Raw genomic sequence first — 27,511 nt, 5'->3', positions numbered from 1 at the left:
TTGTTTTGTTCAGGTTAGACAATATGAACTGATCATTTCTGGCTATGGGCGATGTTCCTTAGAGGGAGCTCACAATGCAATTAGGGAGCTTCACTATTTTGGATACCAATAAAGAATTAAAGCATCACCACAGTGGACTCAAGCAGTCCAGTGTATTGGAACATTTGAAAAATTCACCGCAAAGCCTAACGGATGTAACATTTAGACACCAATTCTAGGGCTCCTGAATCCCTAGGCAAATCAGCTACAATGTGTCCCTCACCACCATTAACAGACTTGCAGTTACCGAAAAATTGGTTGCCTGCAAGATAGAAACAACTCTTGTCTTTCCTAAAACAGGATAGTTTTAAATACAGTCCTTCTTCATGGGAAAGGGTACAAATAAAGCTAATTGTCATGTAAAATGAATATCCATTTCAAAATGTCATTTGCTGAACAAAGTCAGCTGTGTGTATAGGGACACACACATATATATAAAAATAAAATATTCTAATTCAGTGCTCATACTTTAAATGCTTAAGATAGTAATAAAGAAAATGAAGTGCTATGGATTGGTGTTATGCAAGCTTCCTTCCTGAACCAACATTAGCAGTGTACCTAGTCCTGTTTCTCAACAGCCTCAGCAATTTAAAAATACTTGTTAATTAGATGCCACAGTTGGGACGTAAAGAAATGCTCACTAGGATGCCTGTCACATATTTTAGCTTTAATTGAGATTTAAACTAGATTTGACAAATTACCTGTGTAATTTGTCAGCAACATGAGTGTAATCCCACTGCAGCACCTTGCCTTTAATATTTATTTATTTATTTAAACAAACGGCTACTTTTGGGTCCTTTGTTTTATCTTTGTGATTTAATAACAGAAGTGTGGCTTAGTATCTTACTCAAAGTTTGGCAATTGATCACACATTTCAAAAAAGTTTGCTGTCAGATTGAAATGGAAAACAGGAAAGCTCCCTTTTTTTATGGTGTGATTTAAAAGCAAATTGACCTAAAGCACCCACATAATTTTCTTTTACTTCTTACATCCAGTGTATATTCTTTAATTATAGGGAAACAGGTTACACATTTTTTGTTCACGTACAAACAGACAAACTAACAGATGTAAACTATTTATTGAATATTTGCCACCAATATTGTTAAATACATAGTCTTGCAGTTTTTCGCTTTCAAGTTAAAATGTCAGAAATAGAACACCAAATATTTACAATTCTTATAAGGAATGTTACATAATGACACATTAAGGCGTAAATTCTTTTGGCTTATAATTCTGAAAAGAATGATAATAGCAAAGAGTGATGCAAAATCTTCATCGTGAGATTATGATTAAGCTACAATGTTTTACAAAAATATGGTGTAAGATGGCAATAATCCCATTCGAAATCCTGCATTAGGTCCCTTCAAGAGGGACTGATAATTTATACAGTCAACTTTAAAATTTACATATAAAGGTATCCTATCCACCATTGAAAAGTACAACTCTCAACATATACAGTTTTCAGGCCACAGTTTTGAAGGTTTGGAGTATCAAGTTGGTTTGATGAATTAGTCGGTTGGCACTTACAAACACATTTATTGCCCTGTTATAAGATAAGAAAAACATATTTCAACACCAAGAACAGTTTCAGACAAATATGGACTGCTTAAAATACTTTATGCAATAAATTTTAGTACCAAATCTGGATAACTACATGCATCTTGGCTCAGCAAAACATCACAGTGAAGCACATTCAGATATTTTGCAGTATAGCAGCCTCCATTCAATTTACAGCTGGTAACTAGATATCACAGTCTTGCATGCCTTACCCATGCAAAGAACACTAGCAACTGATGGTAGGATCTTCAATACTATTGACTCCTGAAAATTTAGTTTAAAAACCCAAAGCTAGCTAGAAAAGAGTGGAACAGTGGTCATTAAAAGCCTTATTTTCAGAAGTGATGAGCACTTACAAGTCCAGCTGAAGTTAACAGGAGTGGATGTTGATTAATTTGCCATTTTCTCCCTCATCCCCATACAACAGGGGAACTATACTGTGTTGTGCCAGCATTGCTCAGTTATCTTTAACTTAAAAAAGACCAAGAATGAGGTCAACACAGATGGGATTTTTCACCTCTCTAATCCATACTTGTCAGACTGCTGTCTTTTTGTTTGCTTTATTGTCGCACTTTTTCTGGTGCCTTTCAGAAAGTCTTGCTTTGGGCCATGGCCAGTTTTATGCAGGTTATATCACTTCTTGCATCCTAACATAGTCAGTAATTCAAGTCTCAGACGGGATTTCATGCAGTATTTTTCAGACCCTCCAAATCCTAGCACTGGCTCTTCCATGCTTTAAGATTATCAGATGAAAGGCACTACAGGAGCGTAAATAATCTGTGTGTATTTGTGTTTGGTCTGATAGCTTTTGTTAATCATCATCATTCCAGGTTTCTAGTCTCCCATGCTAATTTTGCCCTTCTATCAGTTGTGTAAACCTGTTACTTTCAAATGTATTTTACTATGCATATTATGGTGTATTCCTATTCTAGAAGACCCTTTCAAAACTGAACACAATCATTAGCAGATTGCTGCATCTTATTGATAACTCCTGACTGATGTCTGATTATTATAGGAAGCTTGCTATTTATCTAGTTTGTTGGGTGTTCTTCACATTCCTAATACAGACTTAAGAACCATTCTATTGAGAACTACACTTTTACCCCTCAAACTTCAAGGCCCTACACTGCTGTCACCATCTTCAGGCTGATGACAGACATTTTGGGGGAATCCTGTCAGTGCCACTCTTAGCATGTGGTTCAAATATACCTCTACCCCTATATAACACTGTCCTCAGGAGCCAAAAAATCTTACCGCGTTATTGGTGAAACCACGTTATATCGAACTTGCTTTGATCCGTCAGAGTGTGCAGCCCCACCCCCTTGGAGAGCTGCGTTACCACGTTATATCCGAATTCATGTTATATTGGGTCACATTATATTGGGGTAGAGGTGTACAAAGATTCCCTGCAACCACAATGGAATACCAAGAGTGATTCTCCCCTTCCTCCTAAGGTAGTTGAAACACCAAATAGTTCACCACAGATATTATCTTTCAGCTCTGGCATAAAACATATTGTGGACTCTGCATGAATATTAAAGTTTCCATGCACTCATGTGAATGTGTGTTATGAGATAAATATTGGCCAAACATCTCGATATCTCCATATGATCTAATTAACTGCAGAAATTTGCTGCTAAGTCCTTGATCACAATTTCTCCTCTTCTCCTATTGGTCTGCTGACTACATCTAACTGGTGCTTATATTATCTGAAAAGTACTTTGAGAAACTGCAGTATGAAGGAAATTTTCTAAATGTAAAGAGAATCACAATATTCAAAATTACACACCTGATTACTTTGTCTTGATGTTTAAGTATTCATGGGTTTATTCTCCCTTTACAGACACACGGAGAAATGAAGATAGAAAAATGCCATGGCCATATGAGCCCAAGTAATTTACCACCACGTAAAAGGGAACATACACATTTGTTGCTGTGAAGCTGCATTCAAAAGCATACTTACTTTCCATCTTTAAAATAGGTCTTCAGAGTATCACTGAAACTTTTGGAGTATTTTACAAACTCTTTCTTTTGGTGCTCAAGTGCCTAAAAATATACAAATTCACAATTAAATAAAAAAATCATTCAATACCTTTACAGAACAACATACTTATAGTAACTAATCGGTAACAAGCTACAAAGGATTAGGGAGCAAAAACAAAAAGAGTGAATTAAAGATACGCAGATCCAGGAATTCAAAACATTTTGAAATGAAAAGGTAAGTGATAATGGAATTTAAGTTTCTTGTCAGACATTTCTAGAAAATGACACATTATACTTTAATATTTTTGAAATGATACAACACTGACACATCTATACATATTAGAAACCCATGCATACTGGAAGAAATAAATAGAAAAAAGCATATGGTCTTAGTGACAGATTTGAATTAGTTACACTGGTTTATCTTTTCTTTTCATGTACATTTCCTTCTGACTCGCTAAATGACTAGCTAAATTCTACCACTGACCCTTACACTATAAGAATGAAAGATCTTTCATGTTTATATTTAGCAGTAATAATACAACACTTCATGCAAATCTTAATTCACATACCCTCCGATTCTGGTATTGATATTTCTTGAAGACATTATTTACTGTGTCAAGAAGTTCCTTTATTGCACTGGCGATGTCCCTATTTGATTAAAAAAAAAAAGAGATAATATTTTAAGTTAGCCTAAGTTAATGCTGAATTTTAATCACTTCCAGGGAAAAAAATCATATTTGATACTTATTTCTAAAGTATTTTATAGAAATAATGTAGATATGATGCAGCAAGACCAAATACAAAGAACTAATCAAATTACATAGTACTAAAATCCAAATTAAGTTTAATGTGCTCCTTATACTCTGAAAGCCAGCATCTATCCAATAATATGGAAACCTATGTTAAACAATACTATATACTCATTGTTTTAACAGTAAGAATTAAACTGTGTCTTCAGTATGCACACACAGCTCCTAGCATTTTAAGGGGTAGTTGCATGCATGGATCTAATAGCAGAATTAAATCCTTAATGCTTGTTACAAATATGAAAAAACTCATCCATTATGTACCTTATACTTAGGATACCAAGGGGCTCAAAAAAGTTTGGGATTCCGTGTAGCTTGCCCAATAACACCAAAAAAAATTCAACTACCTGGCAGAAAATGTTTACATCCAGTGCCTTTGAAAGCAATTTGATGCCACTAACCCACACACAGGACTAATGTGTACAACAGTGTCTAGTTTTGCAGGATTTAAAATCAATTTGAAACAAGAACAGCCAGCATCTCTCTTATTGTACTAAGGGTGATCAGAAGAGAGTAGTTACTGTGTTGTACCATTTTCTTTATATCAAAACTCTACAATAGTGTGCACAGTTTTATAAACACCATTATATAAAATGTCAAAAATTATACTCTATTACGACTATCTTACCAAAATTCAAAATTGCATTTCAGGATGTTTATAATCCCATTTCCTAATCACTGAGCAGAATGCAGAGATCAAGGTACTCTTCTGATAGAGTGCTACAGGCTATTTCCTGCTTGAGAAATCGCTGACACTTTGTATCACTATATCAGTCCAGAACAGTGAATCCAGAGTTCATTGAAAGTAGCCCAACTAATCAAGATTAAGTTTTTGCATAGATATGACATCTTTGTCTGACCCTTTTTGTTTCATGTTTAACATTAGCTGTTTTCAGTTATATAACTGTTCCTCTTAGCTTGTGAATGTCAAGCAAACTCAAGCTTGCTATATTGCTGGGACATGAACATGTCTTCCTTCACCCCACCCCCTGTTATAAAAAGCAAAGGCACTGCCTCAACCCTTTTATTGAAATGTCAAGCTCTAAAAGTGAAGACTGCCACACTGTAAGACAAGCATTTGGGAAAAACAAATGAAACCCACATATGCAATAGAAATAGAAATTGAGAATGGTTAACCAATTTAGTAAGCCAATGCTGTTTATAAAGCCAGGAGTTTTCAGCCAATACAGGACTTAAAAATAGCAGTACAAACATGGGCATGTATAAGCCAATCAGCATTAAGGAAATTTTACCCCTTCATCCACCAGTATCCACTACATACACATATACTATAGTAAGTTGTGTTGGTGTTAGGGAAGATAAAACTATTGACATTTAGATATATTTACCTGGATACATGATATTACAACATGTATGGAAAGCCTCAAAAATCAATAAAATTCACTTTTAAGATTTATACATTATGTATTGTGGCAAATTGCCGGTACTGTTCTCTGGGTCTCGCGCTTTCTCTTCTCTGGGGTAGGTTCAGGGCGATATTGCTTGCCTCTGAACCAGTTCTTAATCACTCCCCTAGTGTCCTTGGAGGAGGGGAGTGGAGAGGGAGGGACCTGGGCCCGCCCTCTACTCCAGGTCCCAACCCAGGGGCCCTGGGGTTGTGGTGAACCACTTGACTAGCGGTTTCTTCCCCTGGGTTACTTCCCTCTCATACCCGTCAGCTTGTGAAGGGCTTCTCGCCTCTCTTCTATACAAGCCTGGTGCCCCTTACCTAGGGTTTCTGTTGGGCTTCCCAATCCACCGCAACACTCCTCCAAACCTTCTATTTCTCTCTGGACAAACTCTTCTCTTCTGCAATCTGCACTCTGCTCCAATCCAACCTTTCTGCTTCAACTACCACCCCCTGTCTGACTGAAGCAGGGGTTTATATCCCATGATTGGAGTCAGGTGCTCTAACTGGAGTCAGGTGCTCTAATTGGCCACAGCTGTTCTAGTTAATCTAAAGCAAACCTTCCTCCCTTGGCCAGGAATAAGGCCCCCTGCTAACACTCTTATGCTGCCCTCTGGCCATGCTATATCACAGTATACACAAACCCCTCTAAAATCTTTCACTAGCTAGTATTGCCCCATCTGTGCATTCAAAATTCCCACTAAAAAAACCAAACAAAAGCAAGTAATTGAAATATAAAAAGTATACAAATTAAATAGCATTATATCATCCTATTATACTAACCATGTAACTATAGATTCAACCATTCTCAAATAAGCTGCATCTTGTACTAAGTTAACAACTGTTAGCACATATAGCATTATTATAATAATAATATTTCATGGACATTAACTAACTTATCCACACAACAGATGGGTGACTTGCCTAAGACCACAGAACAAGTCCATGTCATGGTAGTAACACTGTTAGTCTCATGCAATTATTGACTACCTACATAATCAATCCTGTCCTATATTTATTAGTCCTGTGATTTATATTTTCCTATTGTGACAAACAGTCTCTGTGCGTTAAGAGGAACATTGTAAAGGTATTTATCACACATTACAACAGCGCTATTTTTTAATATATAAGCATTTAATATACAAGCAAGATTGGTTGTAGTTTGACTTTTCATGATCATGGAAACTAATGTCCTATTTAGCCACAAAACAAGTGCAGCACAAGCAAAAGTAGTACAAAGTATCTTAATGCACCACTACTTCTTCCACATGCTACACGGGGGTGCAATGTATGCTCCCCAACTCCTGTTTCCAGTTGACAAGAGATAGAGCCAGGCACTGGTCATGCTCTTTGAACAGGATGGTCCATTCCTCTAGAGCAGCACAGTACTGCCAAAAGCTCCAGGAGCACTGAAAGTACCATATCACACCACTTAAAACACATAATAATAATAATAATAATAATAATAATAATAATATCTTAATATCCAAGTCAAGGCTTCCAGCTTGATCTTCAGATAAATACAGAATGCAGCACTTACTTGATTGTCTGAAGAAATCTCACTCTATCATTGATCTCATCGGGAATCTTACTGAGAATCTGTTTAAGTGCTCGTGCTTTTTCATTTAGGTCTTGAAATTCTGGCTCTGGCCTTTCAATCATATACTCTGATAGGCAAAAAAAATAAGAAACTATTACTTACCCTCAAGTATATTTCTAGTGACACTGAATATTGCTATTCAAAGTTCCATCAGTACTTCAAAGTTCTATTATAAAAGAGGTACACAGACTTGCATTATGCATGTGCAATGGATTTCTATATTGATAGAAGCACAGTCTGTTTGTTATAAATGCCTTTATTTGATTTTATCCACTCAATCCAAAAAATTCAGAACATTCACTATTTTAATGTAATTTACAAAAAACATAATCCAGGGAAGATCCACTGAACGGAATGACTGCATTGTGCTAATCTAATACAGTATGAAAAAAGTTTACCAAATGAAGTGAAACCCTCTTACAGTGAATTCCTGGTTCTATGAGGAAAAAACACCACCATATAAGAAAGAACATTTTGCCTCCTAACTTGTAGAAAAGACAGATTTCATGCTATACTGAGTGAATAACATGCATTGTACATTCTAATAATTTATCATTTTCACTGCAGAGGTCAATTATGCTTTTAGAATTATAGAGTATAATAAATATGAAAGTTAAATTACTATGTTCAATAAAATACCCATACCACCTTAAGTGCTCATTATAATAAGGTTTTTACTATACTGAAACAGGATTTGTAAAAAATGCTCACTAAGATGAAACCTGTCCCGAAAAAGAAAACTGACAGATTTTCTATGCTAATTTTCATATTTAATGTCACATTTGTCTCTGAAAAACAGTATCAAAAGGTAGGCTTATACCCATCAATATCAGAGAACATGGGTTTAAATGCAATTCCCACCTCCCATTCCCAGAGATGATAAATACCTTCTACATCATCTGCGGCCATACGCAGAAGAGACTCTGTAAAGTTCACTTCTATGCTTTTTTTCTCCAGAATTTTCATAATTATGTCCTGTGTGAGACCTGGATTTTCTTTTTCAGCCTATATTATAAAGAACATTTTGATTAAGAAATATTTAGGACTTCAGTGACATTTTAAAGCATAAAGCTAGATTTCAATGGGACAACAGACTGTACATAGGAGATCAAATTATTATGGACTAGAGAAGTTGAATAGGCTCATAACAGCAGACCACTTTGTAAAGCATTTTTCCAAGATCGCATCAATGTTTCTTGAACTACTGTATCCGCAATTTTCCCACTAAGTCGTTTCACCCATTTCCATAAAAGTATTTATGGGTATCTCACACTCTCCCTTTACCTGGTTTTACCCTTTGAATAAAAATTGAGAACATCAAAATTATATTGACATAGAAGGTGAGAAGACATTTTATATATTTCTATTTAATTCCTCTCAACCATATTTTTTTCAGATTACACAGATATTGTGATTTTCAATTTGTCCGCATAACTCTCACATATCACTAGTATTACTTTTTCATAGCTTTTCAAATGCTTCAGTGTTTCTTCTAATGGAGTGTCAGTAATTGAAGATGACACTCTTTCCAGGTGTTACAACAGATCTGCATAATCCAATAACTGGCTTCACACATGACTATTGCTCCTTTTCGTATTTTAATTATTTCCCACTACTCATGTTTACTTTAGTCCCTACCACCTACTATTACAATATATTCCATTATTAAGAGACTTTGTTATTTAAACTCAATAATCCTTAAATGTAACTATTCATTTAGTTGCACTAAACACAAAAACATTATTACCTTTTGAATCTAATACAATATTTCACCCTCCCACATGTCAAACAAAAATATAAATCCAAAATAAATCAACATTTTCAAAATCATTTCCGCATAATATTCAAAGATCTTACAAGAACACAAGTCCTAAGAAATAAAGTACAAAGCAGAACCCCCTAAAAAGATGAAACAAACAAAAAATTAGAGATGTTTTTTACACTAAACTGTTGTAAGCATAAGATGTTAATTCTATTTTTATCCATGTAATCAATAAAAGTTCTCTATATATTGTTAAATTATCAGTTTTATTTTGAACTCAGTTCTCTCACCAGCAGCCTAGACATGCACTATTTTCTTATTATACAAGTCAACTGTCATATTTTCCTGTCATATATTTGGATTTAATTTTTTCATCCATCTACCAATTTTTCCATCCACCTTCACTGATGACTTCCTCCTCTTAGTTTTTGAATTACATGGATAGTATATCTCTACTGTCTGATTTTATTCCAGTCATGTCATGTTTGAGTCTCACAACAGCATGTTGCACTGTATTGCACTGATAGTAAGTGAAAACTTCTTATCCAAAACTCCATTCCAGTATCAGAGCTCATAGTTTTGTACCCATACACCACCTTGGATTTAATTAGAATTCAAGAAAGAATAACTGGAAAGCTTTTGGACTGGAACACAGAGGGCAAAAAAAGCTTATTTAGCTGTAATGCTGTTTCTCTGAATCCATCATCTTATAAGATTTTCACTGTCACATCTTAAGGGTTTTTTGTTTTTGGGACCCTTCAGTGCAGTTGTAATGCTCAGGTTTGCTGGTGAGGAGACAGAGCCCTTTGGTATTAAAGTTACCCTAAAAGGTTTACAAAATGAAGCCAAGCCTGCATCAACATTGGCAACGCTGGCACTGAATCTCAGTACTCCATAGGGTTGGCTGATGGGCTTTAGCTTTGAAGATTTTACTCTTCAAAGCATTCTGGACCAACCTCAGTACTGGACTCAAATAGCGTCCTGGGGAATGCCTCAAAGAGAGCCTGAAGGTACTCCCCCATTTCTTTAGCATTTTAAGTGACATCTACAGACATATGTGGGTCTTCTGTACATCAGGGCGGACTTAGAGGAAGTCAGAGCAAACAAACATGGTCACCAGCTTTTTGACATTGGTCTGTAGTGCTCTGACAAGATTGGAACTCATGATGATCTTCCTTTCTCAGAGGCCTTACTTAAAATGAAGAAAAAAGAAGCACCAGTATGTTGTGCCTTTAAGGGCATTGAGGAAAGCACTGAACCAATATATATAGAACAAGTGCTGAGACGGGTATAGAACAAAGTGTTGAGATGGAAGGTGTTGAGATGCCTAACAAATCTGACGACAGAGCATCTAGATTCAAGTGCTGGTAGACAGAGAACAATGCTGACATCGGAGCACTGTACATTTAGTAGAGAATGCTGAAGTAGTGCTGAGGCTTTGATCAAAAGAAAAAATGCATGTTAGAATGCCCGCAAAATGCCAGTTACTCCAGGCACCAACAATTTTTTTTTAAAAAAAGGTATCAAATCACCTGATGAAAAGGCTTCAAAAATACAACCACCATATCAGACCTGGCTGAAAGTCAGGGTTACTGCAGGTGGACAACCAATAAGTTGGGATCCCATGAAAAGGAGGAAAAATGACCAGCTCAAGGCCAGTGTCTGGCACGGAGTGTCTTCTCCAACCATGGTCAAAAAAAAAAAAAACTGGTTGGAAAATTTGGAGGGCAGCTTTTATACTCCACAGAGTGCCTACTTCATGCTCTACCATGTTACTGCTACCCCCAGGATCAGAGAACTTTACAAGCTAGTGAACTACTAGTATTACATTAAAGAGTCAAGACTCTGAAGTGAAAATCCTGCACAGAATGGACTCTTTAGAGAATATGAATTCGATTTCTCAGGATAGTCAGTATATATAGAAACTTATTGAATGCTATTACTTCCACTGTATATTTTTTAAATGATTACCAATGACAAGGAATGGCCAACAGCATTCTATACAGCAGAGCACATTCTAAATCCCATATCAAGTGAAGTATCTCACTATTCTGTTATATTTTTTGAGGTAATACTTTCATAATATATTTGCTGCTAACAAGCAATAGCAATGGTATTGTAACATTGTGCTGTGCCTCTAAGGGTATGTCTACACTGCACACTAAGCCCGGGTTGTGTCTCAAGACCCTCCTCTGTCTGCACACAAATCGATTTGACTGCTTATTGCTATGGTTTTATTTAGCACTACAAACATATACAGTTCTTTACAGAAAAGACAGAAAGGCCCTGCCCAGAAGAGTTTGTAGTTTAATGCCTCTACTATAATCACTGCTCCATATACATACTTGTTTAATCAGGAAATTCCAGAATGTCATTCCAAAATACATCTACAGACCCAGTGAGAGAGCAGCTGAACTTCAATGAAGTCAAACCAAGGCAACAATGAAAACTGTACTGCAATACAAGTTGTGTCATTGACGAAAATTGGTCTTCAGGCCAGTAGATATCAGTGTTTTAGAGCAGAAATCAAGTACTATTTATAATCTACATAGGCACCAGGTGCTTGAGAGGCAAGTGATGTGACTCACCAACAGTTCCTCCTATATTTTAGCACGATATGACGACGTCAGAAACTGAATCTTAATCTATGTTCAGAAGGATCTAACACCTAGTTTGCAGAAGCCAGCTAAGGAACTGTGCCCCTGATTCTATCAAATGTAAATTATGCTCATGTATTAATAGTTTGATTAATGCATTTAAGACCAAGCCCAACTGTTGAGTTGGAATTTCAAGAAGGTAAAGAACTTTAAGGAGCTGAAGTAGATTATAGTACATATTCCTACATTAAACTGTATTTTTATGGAGATGACAAATGTTTAATTTAAAATGTTTATTGCAATCTATGATAAAAATTTACACTACAGTTGATTTTTTAAAAATACACCCAGTTTTCATATTACAGAAGCACAATGAAAAAAGTCAAGCACCTTTCTGTATTTCTGTTCAGTGGATCTTTGGATTGCTGTTTCTTTGCCTCCTACATAGTATTTTGTGCAGCTAATGAAAAGAAATCTAAAGAACTTTTTATATTTTGTATCCAAGGAAAGGTAGAAGGGCCAAAGCTACTCTTAAATACATAGTTCTTACCTGATCAAGGAGAATCCTATTCCCTACTTTCCCCTTCTTTCCTCTCCTAAAGGCAGTTTCCTGTGGTTCTGTCATTATCTTTTGTCAATCAACATGGAACACTGCGTATCAGTCTAAAATGTTAAAAAAGTCAGTTTTTGGTCGAAAAAATTACAAAGTTGCATGGATATTCTCTATTTTTGTGGGAGAAGCATAAAGAGAACATCTCAAGATTTAATTTGTAAAGAAGCATAGAGTCTGAGTGAAAATCTCATCCTTGCTCGTACCCTTGCATGCCATGTAAAAGGATTGGAGTGGTGTAAAAAGGCCCTCAAAGTCACATATACAGCTGGGAGAGGATTATGCCAGCACAGCAACAGCAGAAGAGAGCCATAAAATTACCTCCAAAGGACATTGCCTCAACTGAATCCAGTCTGTACTAGGAAAACAATGGGATACTTCCAATCAGTAAAATTAGGCTGCATATTTTTACTCCACAAGCTCTAGGGAGGCTTCTGTAACTCAGACAGAGCTCTCTGCATCCACCATAATAGTCCAGATTAAGCCACCTCTGTGCCCACCTGAAAGTCACTCCCTGGGCTGTGAGTTCTGTGCTAAACCTCTTAAGTTATGTGTACAATGTACACTAAACCTGGATCTGTGGGATACGGGCTTGTGGACTCAGTATTTCCAAGACCATGCTTGAGAGTCCACCTGCACTGTAAACCTGGCTTTACAATTGCTGGACCCAGGTGTCTCAGCCTTGCTAACACATCCATATTGCACTACACAGACCTGTAACCTAAGCCCACACTGTAAAAATTACAAGGCTCGTATCTTTTTCCGCAGGTGGGAAAATTATGGCCCACGGACTGCGTCTTGTCCGTCAGACCTTTTAATGTGGTATTGACGCTCCCGCCAGAGAGCAGGGTCGGGGGCTTGCCCTGCTCCGCATGTGCCATGGCTCCGTGCAGCACCTGGAGGTAGCAGCATGTTCCCCCCCTCCGGCTACTAAGCCTAGGGGCAGCCAGGGGGCTCTGCATGCTGCCCCCGCCCTAAGCACCAGCTTTACAGTTCCCATTGGCTGGGAACAACAGCCAATGGGAGCTACAGGGGCAGCACCTGTGGATGGAGAAGTGCGCAGAGCCACCTCGCTGGTGCTGTGCCTCTGCGTAGGAGCTGGAGGGAGGACACGCCGCTGTTTCTGGGAGCTGCTTCAGGTAAGCGCCACCCAGAGCCTGCACACCTAACCTCCTCCTGGATCCCAACCCCCTTCCCCACCCCGATCCCCCTTCCAGTCTCAAAACCCCTTGTTCCCAGCCCAGAGCAACCTCCTGCACCCCAAACCTCTCATCCCCAGCCCCACCACAGAGCCCACACCCCCAGCAGGAGGCCTCATCCCCTCCCCGCACACCTCAACCCCCTGTCCCAGCCCGGAGCCCCTTCCTCACTCCGAACCCCTTAGTCCAGAGCCCCCTCCCCAGGACCGCAACCCCCAGTCCAGGACCAGAGCCCCTTCCTGCATTTCTGGCCCCACTCTGGAACCCATGCAACCTCCCACACCACAAACCCCTGCCTCAGCCCAGAGCCCCCTCCCATATTCCAAGTCCCTCTGCTCCATCCCCAGTCCCCTTCTGTACCCCAAACCACCCCTCATCCCTGGCCCCACCCCAGAGCCTGCACCTCCAGATGGAGCCCTCACCCCCTCCTGCACACTAACTCTCTGCCCCAGCCTGGAGCCTCCTCCAGCCCCTTGAACTCCCCATGTCTGGCCCCACCCCAGAGCCCACACCCCCAGACGGAGCCCTCATCCCCAATTTCATGAGCATTTCTGGACCACCATGCAATTTCCATACCCAGATGTGGCCCTCTGGCCAAAAAGTTTGCCCACCCCTGCCCTGGCAGGTTTCTAGGACTCCAGTCCTGAGTGCTTGCTGACTCAAGTCAGATTGATTTGGGTGTGGGCAGAAATGGGGCTTGAGTCAGAGCCCAGGCTTAGTGTGCAGTGCAGACATATCCTTAGAGGCACAGCACAGAATCTCAGGCCTACCACACAAGGAATTTGTTTTAAGTTTCAACATTGTTTTTCCATCTTAATTCCAGGCAAGATTTCATCTGTATAATCTATAAAAACAGTAAAATTAACTAACCTAGAGCCAGTTTACCTCCTGTCATGGAGGGGGGCGGGGCAGACTGGAGGCAGAAGAGAACCACATACATAGAAGAAGGAAAACTCAAGCGGCTCCTTGCAGAATTTCCACTCAAATGATTTACCGGAGATAGAGTTTGTCTGTCTTAGGCAAGGAGCAGAGTGTTCAGAACCTAAAATCTACCCGTCTCCTACTGTACATTTAATGTGAAGTAGCAGTTGATAGTAAGTCTATACTAATGATGATTTTTACAAGTATCTTCTACTAAGGTTTTTCATATCAGAAGTGCTTAATATCAGTACATTTAGCAATTACACCAAATAATTCCATCTCCCTCATAAGTCCAGTACAGAACACCACAAACTTTTAAAATCAATCATATAAGTTTAAGACAGCCCAATCCATTAGTCTTTCTGAAGAAGTGGAAGCTGGGTAATCTCCTTGTAGGCCACTTGATCCTTACTAAATATTGCTTCTAAAACAAGATGGCACAAAGAGAAAAACAGAGCAATAAAGCTGAAAACACATTTATTTTAAACTATGTTTCAAACATTTATTTATAGTGTTTCTGAGTGACCCACACACAACTTGAAATCATTCTTTATTAGTTTCTCACCTTAATAAACGCTGCTCTCAGGGTCTGAGCTGCAGATAGATTTACTCGCTCTAGCTGCAATGAAAGTTCAGAATCATTAGTAACATGAATTTCATCAGAACAAGAAAAGCCAGTAGTTACCTTTGAGCTTTTGTTTGGCCTTTTCTGCCATAATGGGAAAGGACAGAACAAACGAGAGGCACTCAGTGGGTGGTCTCAACTGAGGGACAGAGGCTTGGAAATCCAGCCACTAAAAAGGGAAGATTTTGCTCACAGTTGTCCCAAAAAAGCTTTAAAAACTGTAATGCTAATGGATAAGGCAGGAGTGTTGATTCTCCACTGTGTGCTCCTGAAGTCAGAGAATCTGAACCAAAGACAGAAGGAGTTTGACCAAAACCCAGAGCCACATGAACAAGTCTAAACTACTTCCAGTATTTGCAAAAAGAGACATGGCCCAGATTGGGGAAACAACGTCACAATTCAGTACTAGCATGAATCTTACAATATAGAAAGTTACATTTTAGATTAAAATTATGATCCAAAATGTTTTAATTGGGCCTTTATAAAAATAAAATATTCACTTTGTATAAAGAAAGTTTCCTGCCATTCTCAAGGACATCACCTCAGCTGAATCCGATCCATACTGGGAAGATAATGGGATACGTCAAATCAGTAAAACCGGGTGGCATATTGTTATTTAAAACAAAATTGAGTATTAGCACATATCGCTGTCTTAGGAACTTGCAGAGTGTAAAAAATCATTTTGAATTGTGAACAATTATCACAAAGGATTGACAAAATTCAGCATAGGCATGAAGACTAAAGTGTATCATGCAGTCGCATGAATATACATAATACTTAATCTTCTAGGGTAAACAATGCCAAGGAAAATGTTAGTGCTTTTCATCTTATTCAAACTAGAACTTTAAGAGCAGCAAAAGAACTAAACTCAAATTACTCATGCAGTAACAAGTTTTTTGTTGTTTGTTTTTTCTAAGTTTCAATTTGTGCATGTGTGTTGTCTACATTTATGTCTAACAGTGTTAACGTCCTCCTGGGATCATTATTCCCTCAACAAGATAAGCCTTACCATTAATTGAGACCATAGAGTCACAGGACAAATATATAACATTCATCAGTTTTACATTTCAGCCAGTTTAATTGTTGTTACAACATCTGCTTTCACAGATTTTGAGGCCAACAGGAAGCATTATGATAATCTTGTCTGACCTCCCACATAAGATAGGCCCAAAGAACTTCACCCAATAGCTTCTGCATCACACTTGTATCTTCTGTTTGAGCTACAGCATACCTTAAAAAGATATCTATCCATCACATTCCCTAGATAAACTGTTACAAAAAATAATTAGCCTCAAAGTTAAAAATTTGCTTCTTATTTTTAGTTTGAATTTATCTACTTCAGAGTCCAACCATTGGATCTCATCATTCCTATTTCTGCTAGATTAAAGGGCTTCCCCTACTACTGGACCTCTTCTCCTGTAGGTATTTATAGATCGTGTTCATGTCACTTTTTCATAACCTTGGATAAATTAAAAAGGCTGAACTTATTAAGCCTCATTATAAGACATGTTTTTGAGCTCTCAAATCTTCCTTGTAGCTTTCTTCTGAACCCTCCCAATTTTTCAACATTCTTTTTCAAGCATGGACTCCACAACTGGACACAGTATTCTAGCAAGTCTCACTAATACCATGTACAGAGGTTATATCACATCCCTATTTCTACTTGCTATGCCCTTCATTAAGCCTTCAAGGATTATGTTCATCCTCTTAGCTACAGTATCACACTGGGAACTCATTCAACTGGCACCTAACCTGACCACTACTTTCTTTTCAGTGTAGCTACATTCCAGGATAGTCTCCCATCCTGTAAGACCTATGTTCTTAGATGTACGACCTTGCATTGGGCTGCATTAGAATAAACGTTTAAATGGACCCACCTTTCCAAGTGATCCAGGTCAGTCCATATAACTGATCTGTTTCTATCATTTATCACTCCAATTTTTGTGTCACCTGCAAATTTCACCAGTAATGATTTTATCCTTTCTTCTAGATCGATAAAGATACTAATTAGTAATGATTCTAAACAGATCACTGCAGGACTCCACTAGAAACACCAGACCCCTGAGATGACAATTCCCCATTTAGTTCCTTTTCGCAATCTGTTGAATATGGGCTCTATTAATTTTGAATGGTGCTTCTTTTTCTTTAAAAAAAAAAAAAAAATCAGAATACCACATGGAACTAAGTCAAAGAAAGGAAAGTACATTATCAACCACATTTGTGATCACATCAATAAATACTAAGTTTATCCAACAAGACCTCTTTTCCATAAACCATGTATGATGAAATGGGAATGTTCTTAATGTTTTCTCTGACTACCGTGTGGGTGCCTCAGTAATCAAACCATTTAGGTGTTCAGCTTTGCTTTGAGTACCACAAAATACACAGATTTCAAGCACCACAAGATCATTTTCATTTAATTTAAAATTATATTTTGCAGTTAAATCCCCATCTTTACTTCCCAAGTCATAAACTGAGGCATTGAAATAACTGTCCCAATGGAACAGTATTCTCCAAAATAGGTATTACTTGACAGGGACAGGCTGCATCCTACTCCTTCTTCACTTCTAAAATTGGAGGGGGAGGGGAAAAATCTACTGCTACTTTAAGTTTACATTTTTTATACTTGAAGCCTGATCTCTCTCTCAAGGTCCTACTTCTCTCCAAAAAACCAGAGTTAAGGCAAAGATCAGGGCGAAAAAGAAAAAAAACTGAAATTGTTGAAGATTATGTTAAAGGTTGCTGATGGCTTTCAAGGATAAGAAGGATGAAGAAATACAAAAAAGAACGTATGGTAGACGTTGGACTTGAGGGCTTGGTAGGATATCCTTGCATATCAGGGCAAACAGCATGTATTAGTGTGCCACTTGCCTTTTGGTTTCAGGCACCCCCATGTCAGAACAGAGTATTACACTATGAACAGGAGAACACAGCTTACCTCATTAAAAACAGGATACATAACAGCATAGAGGGGCATGGAAACCATAGAAGTGGTCTCTGCTTCATTCTTCATCTCTTCCATTGTCATCCTCATTCAAAGATCCACTTCTCAAGAAAAATGCTACAAAAGCAAAGACTCCTCATTCACTGAAGGGTTTCTTCTTTTTCCTCGTTGTGCAAGAATATTTAAAGTCCTTGAAATATAAAATTGCCCTGGGAGGGAGGGGAAAATACATATTATAAACACTGAACTACTGCCACAATTTTCAGATGAAAAGTTACTACAAAAGGTTTCAAGTAGCAGATCTAGTACTGCATGACAATTAGACGAAAACACACATTACATTCACAAGAAAAGAATCCCTCAGTGAATGGGATTTCTACTTAATGAAGTTCTAAAATTTTAAGTCACTGTAGCCCATCCAAGAATTTGTTTTGATAAGCAAGGCACTACTGGAAAGGTTACAGCTGTATCTCAAGTTCTCATACACAACTCTTCTTGAAAGTACTGAAAAAGAGAAAGAATTGATTCTTCCCTTATAGGATTCACACTGGAAGCTCTCACCACCATTAGTGAGCAGAAACATAAGATTTCTAATAATATAATTCATATATGTAAAATGCATACTTTTAAAGCGATACGTGCTATAGACCTGAAATGGCAATACATATTTAAAGATGCACAATTACTATAAACAACAGAAATACAAACATACAATCAAATTTTAACCTATACACCTATGTATCTAGTTTCACTTTCAATAGAATCCTAATAATCACTCATTAAAAGATACAATCAATCGTCACTATAGGCTGCCTCCAACTAGCTCAGTTCTCGATATCAGATTTTGCCTTTAAATAAACAGAAATCTTATGTCTTGTTCCTACTCAGGGTGTGTCAGCAACTATGTTAGCTCAATGGAAAATAGCTGTTCCAGTAACTGAATCTAATACTTAAAAGTTCTCCACCCTACCCAACCCATCTAACTTGGGGATCTGCATACGAGCACTGTATTGAAAGGGAAAAATACTCATACCTCTACTTTATCTGGTTCATGAGAAACCCACAAGATAGAGCTAAATACCTGTACCATATTATCCAACTTTAGGATTTATCAGTGAAAGGGTGTTTTATTCAAATATCAAATCTGTAACAAATATTAAGGGATTTTTAAATATAGAATTTAGCAAGAGAATACATTCTTTAACTGTCTTATTACAGGTCAACGAATCAGTCCATTTTTCTTACTCATCTTCACTTTGTCTCATATTCTGGTTTCTATCAACCACGATAACCCCATTTCAAAGTTAATTTGGGCTGCATGTTAACAGGGAAATGGCCAGCAGAAGCTCGCAGAGACACAAGGAAGGTTGACAAGCAGTCTGCTTTCAAACCAGCTTACCACAGGCTTTTTTCCATGGAGAATGCATGCTCAGGCTTAAGTGTAGTCTGCATAGCCAATGCATATTGAGTGTATGGAGCAAAGGAGGATCTCAATTATATCTAAAGAAAGGGTTCTCTCAACACTATGTAGAGGATAAACAGGATACATACAGTGCAATTTCCAGATGCTGAATGTGAGAACAGTATAAAGTATCCAGATGTCTGCCTCCTCTAAGCATTAAACCAGTGTGCACTCAAGCCTGTATTCAAGTGCCTCTACTGACTCAATGTGCTTCTACTGCCAGTTCGAAGACTTGATTCTAACTTTTAAAGTTGTTAATGGATCATATCTCAGCTACAGTAGAGACTATCTCTGTGTTCATGAGCAACCAAGACAGATGCATTCCTGTGGTACAATGAAGATCACAAAGCACAGAATCAAGCAGGTGAATAGGAGATAAGGCACTCCCAGTTCAGGGGATTTAGCTGAGGAACAAACTTCCAGAGGATATCAGACTGACCTAGACAGTGACCATATTGAGGATATGCTACAAGACTTTCTTGATAGAAGCTTTTCCACAATTATATTTATACCAGTAATCCCAGCCTACCTAAAATAAAAAGTAGAGCTTCCTATTCCCAAAAAAGAATAGCCAAAGAATCTAAGAAGTCACTTAGGCACTACCGATGCCCATCTAAAAGGACAACTACTTAGAATGGTAATGAGAGCCAGTACAAAACCTAGGATAGAGATAGCCGAATAGGATGTCTGAACAAGATAATTAGAGAGCTAAGCACACACCTGGCACTGCAAAAACATAGGACTTTGTCTCTGCTCCAAGGAGTTTAACTGAAGTTGGATCTCCAGCTCATAACATGGTGGAGGAGGAGGAAGTGTATTGACTCAGCGCTGTATCTCTGAACCACTATGGCAGAGTAGCAGGTTTCAAACTGTGGGTCAGGACCCCAAAGTGGGTTTTAATGGGGTTGCCAGGGTTGGCTTAGACTTGCTGGGGCCCAGGGTCAAGGCCGAAGCCTGAGGGCTTCCACCCTGCACAGTGGGGCTTAGGTTACAGCCCCCCTGCCTGGGGCTGAAGCCCTTGGGCTTTAGCCCTCCCCCCGCAGGGCAGTGGGGCTTGGACAGGCTCAGGCTTTGGTCCCCCCCTCCTGATAACAAAAACTACTACATGACCCCAGAAGAGGGTCACAGTGCTATGATGTTTGAGAACCCAGGTGGTAGAGGATTCACAGGACAACACATTTAGTATATGTGGTGGTAGTAGTGGTCTACGACTCATAATAATGGAAATGAGGTAAGATGCAAAATCCCTGGCACATCCTGGGAACCCACTTCAGTTACAAGCAGAGCTACCATGAAGCTCATGGAAACTCTAGATTTCCAACAGAGTTCAGGTTCTTTTTTGTTTGAATTTACAAAAAACTTAGAACATTGCCTCCACAGCGGACCTTACTATGTGTTATTATACATATAAGCACATGTACATCTATATCTATACAAACATACCTATTCTAATCCACTGGTGAATTTGCCAAAAATTAAACATACAAAGTCAGAAGTAAAATCAGCAGGTTATCCTTACTCCAAAACCAGGAAAATAGCCTAAAACACCAAAAATCAAGTCCTTACAATACCATCGGAAACAACTGCTTTTATTATGCTGCTCCCACCCCAAAATGCTGGATAACTAGAGAGGCATTACAGCATACTTTGAAGATTAACAAAATCAGGTTATTCAGACTGCAGGGCTAATGGGAAGGGCAAAAAAAAGGCGTGCTCCAAAACTGAGAGCGCCTCACAAAAAAATGTCTGTCCCAGCTCCCACTCCTTTATACAGAGGAGTGTCAACAGAAGCATCAAACCAACACCTTAAACTTCACCTGAAAACCAAGAATAATTCAGTGCATACCACAAAGCACTGATGTTACGTGTTCCATACAAGATATACCACTTGAGACTCATGCTAGTTGACAGTGTTTAGTGCATCTTGAAAGGTAACCCCATGCATAGCAAAACTGTAACCTTAAAGTGACAAAGGCATGGATTGCAGTAGCAAAGTCCATATCCAAACAAAATGGTCCAACTCATAGCTAAGCAAAGATGGGTGAAAAATGTCTTCCTAAACATTGTTACCATCAACTCCAGTTTGCAAGATCTACTAACAAACAGAATATCTCAATCCTCAATAAGAGAGACATGATAATTTTTGAATTGTCTTCTGGCTGCTTCCCTCAAATTACCAGTATTACCTTGGTCTTACCCTGACTGAACTTCAGCAGCTTATTTTTATCCATGCTCCAGACATTAAGCTAAGCAGCGGAAGTTTAGAGCTGTATGTGATCAGCATACTGAAAACACCACATACCGTATACCACCTCAATAATCTTCCCAAGTGGGAAGATAGGTTAGAACTCTGCGGAATTCTACATGACAGCACCCTTGGGTATGGAAAAGCAGTTGCCTGACATCACTTTTTTAGAAAAATCCAGAAAAAATGACGCCATATCTCACCAACTCCTCATGATTAACTATATCAAAAAGCAGCACATATTAATCAACATGCAGATAACAACAGCAGAAGTTCTCCCAATACCACCAATGCAGTCTCAGGTCAAGATTATCTGAGGCATCTAGATACTCAGAATTGTCTCACCACAACCTTCTCTATAATATTTTCCAAAAATGGAAGATTAGACATCAGACAATAATATAGCAGATTCCCAAAGTCAAGTGTTGGTTTCTTGAGCAGACACTGCATAACAATTTCCTCAGAGGTGCCACCATCCTACCCTGACCATTGGAAGCACCGCTAATCTGCAGCAAGTTCTTCCTCACTTTCTCTAGACAGAAAAAAGATAAGGGTTCAAGAAAGGTCAAGCTGAGGAACAACGAACCCCCTACATCCCTAGTACATCAGACTGTACCTAAACTGCCCTAAACTCAACTAGAAAAAAAAAAAATTAGCATTTGCCTTGACTAGATCCTATTTTGCATTCATGGAATCAGGCAGTTTGGCTCTTACCTATTTTTATCTGCAGAGTAATCAGAAATTTCCTAACATGAGGGGCTTGATTCAGTCACCAAGTGAAGACAGGTGGCAATGTTGGTGATTTGATGAAAAATAGTAAAATGTGGCTTGTTTTAATCATGTTCCAACTTTATGAGTAAAGTACAGTAACTTTATTTAAGTTTCTAAATAATTAACAAGCTCTGAACAAAATATAAACCATTATACTAAACAAGTTTTGTTTATTTGTTTTAGGAAAAATTGTGTCAAACCTAATGATCAGTTCACTTTTGAAGGTTCTTTTACTGAATGAAAATTTAGTTTACGTAGAGCAAATGACCACTGAATGACGTTATAAACATGATGAGATCAATAAAAGTTAAACCACTGTAACTTTGCCAGTCTAACTGGGCAAAAATAAAATAAAAAAGGAATATGCACTCATTTGAATACATTCTGGCCTCCCCTGCCTCACACACCAAGTAGTTTCATTTATCAGGGGACTAAAAGAATGTTATCAGAGTGTGAAATAATACCCCATCAAAGTTTCTGTGGTAAACGTTTGTCTCAGACTAACTGTGAAGGCCAAAAAGTGTCAAATAGGCCAAAACAGAGTGACTTACCTGGGACACCAGGTAGGTCAAGGAACCATAAACCCCCTACAGGCCAAGGTGGAGGCTATCCAAAAGTGGCCTGTCCCAAAGTCAAAGAAACAGGTCCAATCCTTCTTAGGCTTGGCCGGGTACTACAGGCGATTTGTACCACACTACAGCCAAATCGCTGCACCACTGACCGACCTGACCAAGAAGCCCCAGCCAACTACAGTTAAATGGAAGGAGGAAATGTCAGGAAGGCTTTTACCCAACTAATAGGCGACGCTCACAGTCTGACCTGTACTAGAGGCCCCCAGACCTTGGACAACAACCATCTCACATAGTAACAACCAGATGACAATCTGAGCATGGTATAGGAGCAGATTCCTTATGCAGAGAAGACCAAGATCAGAACTTCCATCCTGTCGATGGTTCTCGCAAGACAAATGATAGAGAGGAAGCCATGGTCAAGTCCAGTAACAAGGAATGCTATGAACCATTAGTGTACGCTTCGGAAAAGCTAACGATCCACATAGTTAGGGGACAGGTGGATCCAGCTACAAACTAAGACCATGCTAGCGCTAAAGTGGCTTCAATACGCCAAAGGGAACAACAAGAAAACTTCTTCGTTGGAGTCCTAGCTCTCCAGATTTTAGGATTTTAACAAATCAACACATTACAGGAGCTTCTAACAAAGTAGGCGGATGCCTCATATACCGCGAGAGTTTCCCGGAAACACTGGTTAAGAACTTTTCCTTAGATGTAGAGAAGATCTGAGTTTACAATGCTTACTAGTAAAATGTAAAGGTGCATGTGTTGTAATACCTCGGATTAGTTTATAAAGATTCTAGGTAGAAACAACCATCACAAGTGAAAATTTTACCGTCTGTGATTTGGGGGGCGTAGTCAATAAGTAGATAGGATAAGGTAAAAAGGTTAAACTTCCTCTTACTATGTCAAGGGGTTACACCAGCGAACACAACACCATGACCAGACGCGCACAGAATGCAGGACCCGCGATTCAAAAAGTAACTCGGGGCGACTCTGGAGTCCTCCTTTAAGGCCTATTGGGTTACTGGTCTTTATCTGGCTCTTTCCCTCGGCTGTGAGTAAACAAGCTTTTCGTACTAACTCCACTCTTTCAAAATTTCACAACTTTCAAACAACTGAGTGAGTACAAAATGGCCACACAAGTCATCGGCTGTATGAGACTTGATTTGTATTTAATCAGAGGTGTTTGATATAATAGCATGGACTGGTTTAATTGGGCTATCTTTTCACCATAGACTGTTATTCATTATTTCTTAATATAAGGCAGAGCTGTAATCCTCGACACTTAATGCAGTATTATCTCTTATTGTATTCACTTTTTTCTTAGATACAAAGTTATCTTCTCTCGAAAAACTGACCTGGGTAAGTCATTCCTCTTTCCATAGTGAGGACAAAAGAGGAATGAAATTCTGTATCAGAGGTAATACCTGTCTCCTCACGGGAAGTCCACGCGCGGGGGGGCGGGGGCCGGCGCAGGGCGAGGGGAAGCCTTACATCTTGTGATTACTTTCCTATCGTCCCCAGGGCGGAAACAGGCTACGGGGAAAAAGAGAAAGAATCACTTTAGTTTCCCTGTGTTTGAAACTGTCTCTTTGGAGAGAAAGGAGACAAGGTTTTCTTGGTATTGTGATGTAAAGGAGATTGCATCAATTCCCTCCAGTGGCTCAGAGCAGGACGCCGGAGAGAGGGAAGGGAGGGGGGATTTTTCCCTTACCGGTAGACTCAGATTTCTGAGTCGTGGGGGGTCTTCCCAAAGGAAGTTGGGGAGGCCACAGAGGGGGTCCCCCAAGGAGTATTTGGGGAACCCAGGCTGATAAGAGCCTAAATCTTATCTGGTGGCAGCGAAGTAAAATCCAAGCTGGTAGTGAGCTTGGGGGAGGTTCACAGTAAACACTCAGATGTTGAACTCTAAGTCCAGATTTGAGACAAACGTTTACCACAGTTTCATAACTGGCTTGCCCCAAAACTTTCCAAAATAAAGAGCCACCTAAGCAGAGGCTATACTTGAGAAACTGTATGGCAATAAGCTATTCTAAAAAAGCAGCATGTGTACGGCAAAACCAACAAAAAGTATCAGGTATTTTATAACCTTTCAGACATTATTATAGCGATATGTTTCCAAAATGTTATATTTCTATAGAAAACATATATACAAGTAATTATAATTGGGCTTACTTGTGATAAAAAATGCAAGTGCACATTGGAAATTAGGTATCCTTCATTGTTGTGAATGTGGCTGAGCGCCACCATTCAAAAAGTTGTGTGAACAATTTACAGGAAACATGGAAGTCTACCAGTCAGCTTCATTAAAACTGTTCTGAATCTCATCCGCTTTGCAATTCACTCCCATCTCCATACGTTATTTTGAAATAGTGAATTTCAATGTCAAAAAGCAGATATATTAAAAATGGGTCATGTGTTTATCTCTACCTATCACTTACACAAAAAAGCCCTGTTAAATTGTACCTAGCCCCAATTTTTGTACCTAGCCAAATTAATATGATTATGAAACCTAAAAGAATTAGCAGAGATCACACCACCACAATTTAGTCAAGCAACAAATTATCAGCATGGATACAATGCAACTACAGCAATGAATGTGGTGAAGGTGACAGTATGCATCAGTTCCTTTATCAAGTTCTCTCTCCCTATGCAGTCTCAGGAATTTGAACACAGAGCTTTTGTTCCTATCCCTGTGATTTAATCAGATGCTTCTAGAAATTAAAAAGCATCATATATTTTAGAGAGCATAATTAAAACTAACCTCAGTGATACCACAACCCACCGAGTAAATTGATACTGTGAGGCTGAGACAAGGTGGTTACCTTTTTTTGAAACAAGATGTCCAGTGGCACCTTAAAGATTAACAAATATATTTGGGGATAAGCTTTCATGGGTAAAAAACCCACTTCTGCAGATACCATGCTTATGCTCAAATAAATGTGTTAAGTTTTTAAGGTGCCACTGGACTTCTCGTTTTTGTGGATACAGACAAATACAGCTACCCCTGTGATATCTTTTATTGGACCAACTTTGGCTGATGAGACAAACAAGCTTTTAAGCTGCACACAGCTCTTCTTCAGGTGAGCTTATTTCATGGGATACGGAAGCAACACAGAGGTTTGGCCCTGATACTGTTAGGCTGGAGGAAGGAAGTCAACCAGCCTTGACAGTCAGATGTGCTGTTTAAAGGGACAACCAGGTTACAAACTATTTGTTTTAAATTTTCCTTAAGTTCCTCTACAATTATTAAACTGGAAAAACACATCAGCAATTATGCTGTTTACTTTTTGCATTGGATAATCTTTTCAACTTGGATAACAAATAGGTCAGTTTCATTTTCTCCTTCTCATGCACACTACTGCAAGACTGGAGTTACAAAGACTAGGAAAGGGAAATTATGAATGACTCCCATCATTAGATTTAACAAATATTTTATAAAACCTACATTTGTAAATCAAACCAAAGCCCCCTTTTAAAATATTACATCCCAAGGACACACAAGATACACACCCAGGCCAAGATTTTCACAAGTGAGGGAAGGTGCCCAACTTGCCATTCAGAAATTGCTAAATCCGAAAATCGGGCCCCCTTGAGGAGGTCTCAAAATGTGGAAGGGGGGGGGGAAAGAGGGGAAACAGCCACCCAGAATCACTAGCCCCTTTGGAAAGCCTTGGCCTCCAGCACGCAGGGGGCGGGGCGGGGGCAGAGGTGAAGCATTGCGATAGGGCCGAAGGGCAGCCTCTCATGGCCCGGGTCCGGCTGTACACCTGCCAGCCGCTGGCTGACCCCCTCAGCCTGCTGCTGTTTGCCGGGGTGGGGAGATGCCCCCCCCCCGCACTCCTGGGATCCCAGACCCCTCCCCTACCTAAGGCATTACCAGCCCCTCCCCCACAACGGCTCCCGAACTGCCAGGCCTCAGATACCGCCCCTGCCACACCGGAGACCCACAGGCCCTCAGCCGGGGCCCGCATTCTCCAAAGCGTCCTACGCCCCTAACGCAGCGTAGCCAAAGCGAATCACCAGGACCTAAGAGAACACACTAGTGACCCTGCCCGGCCCGTGGGAGCCGAGCACCGCCTCCCCACCATCTGAAAAGGGGACATACACAGCCCAGTACCTTACCTCCCCCACTCCCCTCGGGAACTTAAACGCTCCTGAGTGTGCTCCGCTGCCGCGCCGGAAGTGCCTCCCGAGAAGGAAGCGTCCGCCCCTGTTACCACACACCAGGCGTTGTCCGGAACCAGCCTGCAGCCGCATGGGCCCCTGGGACCTGTAGTGCAGTTCCAAAGAACTACAATTCCCACAAGGCAGTGCGAGCGCGGGACTGAGGGGAGCGAGAGGAGTTAGAGGAGGAGCGGGTGGAGAGCTAGCCCAATCGGAGTGCAGGTCCGGAGGAGAGGGCGT

At 39.5% G+C, this 27,511-nt stretch overlaps 1 protein-coding gene across 1 annotated transcript; it reads right to left on the bottom strand.

The window, feature by feature from the left end:
• Positions 1-1,098: 1,098 nt before the first annotated feature.
• On the bottom strand, positions 1,099-27,340 carry PDCD10 (programmed cell death 10). The gene is made up of 8 exons (XM_032776776.2): positions 27,230-27,340; positions 18,049-18,263; positions 15,051-15,104; positions 8,284-8,401; positions 7,337-7,463; positions 4,152-4,230; positions 3,560-3,642; positions 1,099-1,582 (listed from the first exon to the last, which is right to left on the bottom strand). Exons 2-8 carry the CDS (start codon positions 18,142-18,144, stop codon positions 1,501-1,503), a joined length of 639 nt encoding a protein of 212 aa, XP_032632667.1. The 5' UTR covers positions 18,145-18,263; positions 27,230-27,340; the 3' UTR covers positions 1,099-1,500.
• Between the last annotated feature and the right edge of the window lie 171 nt (positions 27,341-27,511).

The sequence above is a fragment of the Chelonoidis abingdonii genome, chromosome 8, assembly GCF_003597395.2.
Source record: "Chelonoidis abingdonii isolate Lonesome George chromosome 8, CheloAbing_2.0, whole genome shotgun sequence".
NCBI classification, from domain to species: domain Eukaryota; kingdom Metazoa; phylum Chordata; order Testudines; family Testudinidae; genus Chelonoidis; species Chelonoidis abingdonii.
Note: the sequence above shows the minus strand (reverse complement) of the source record. Positions and strands in the feature narration are given on the sequence as shown.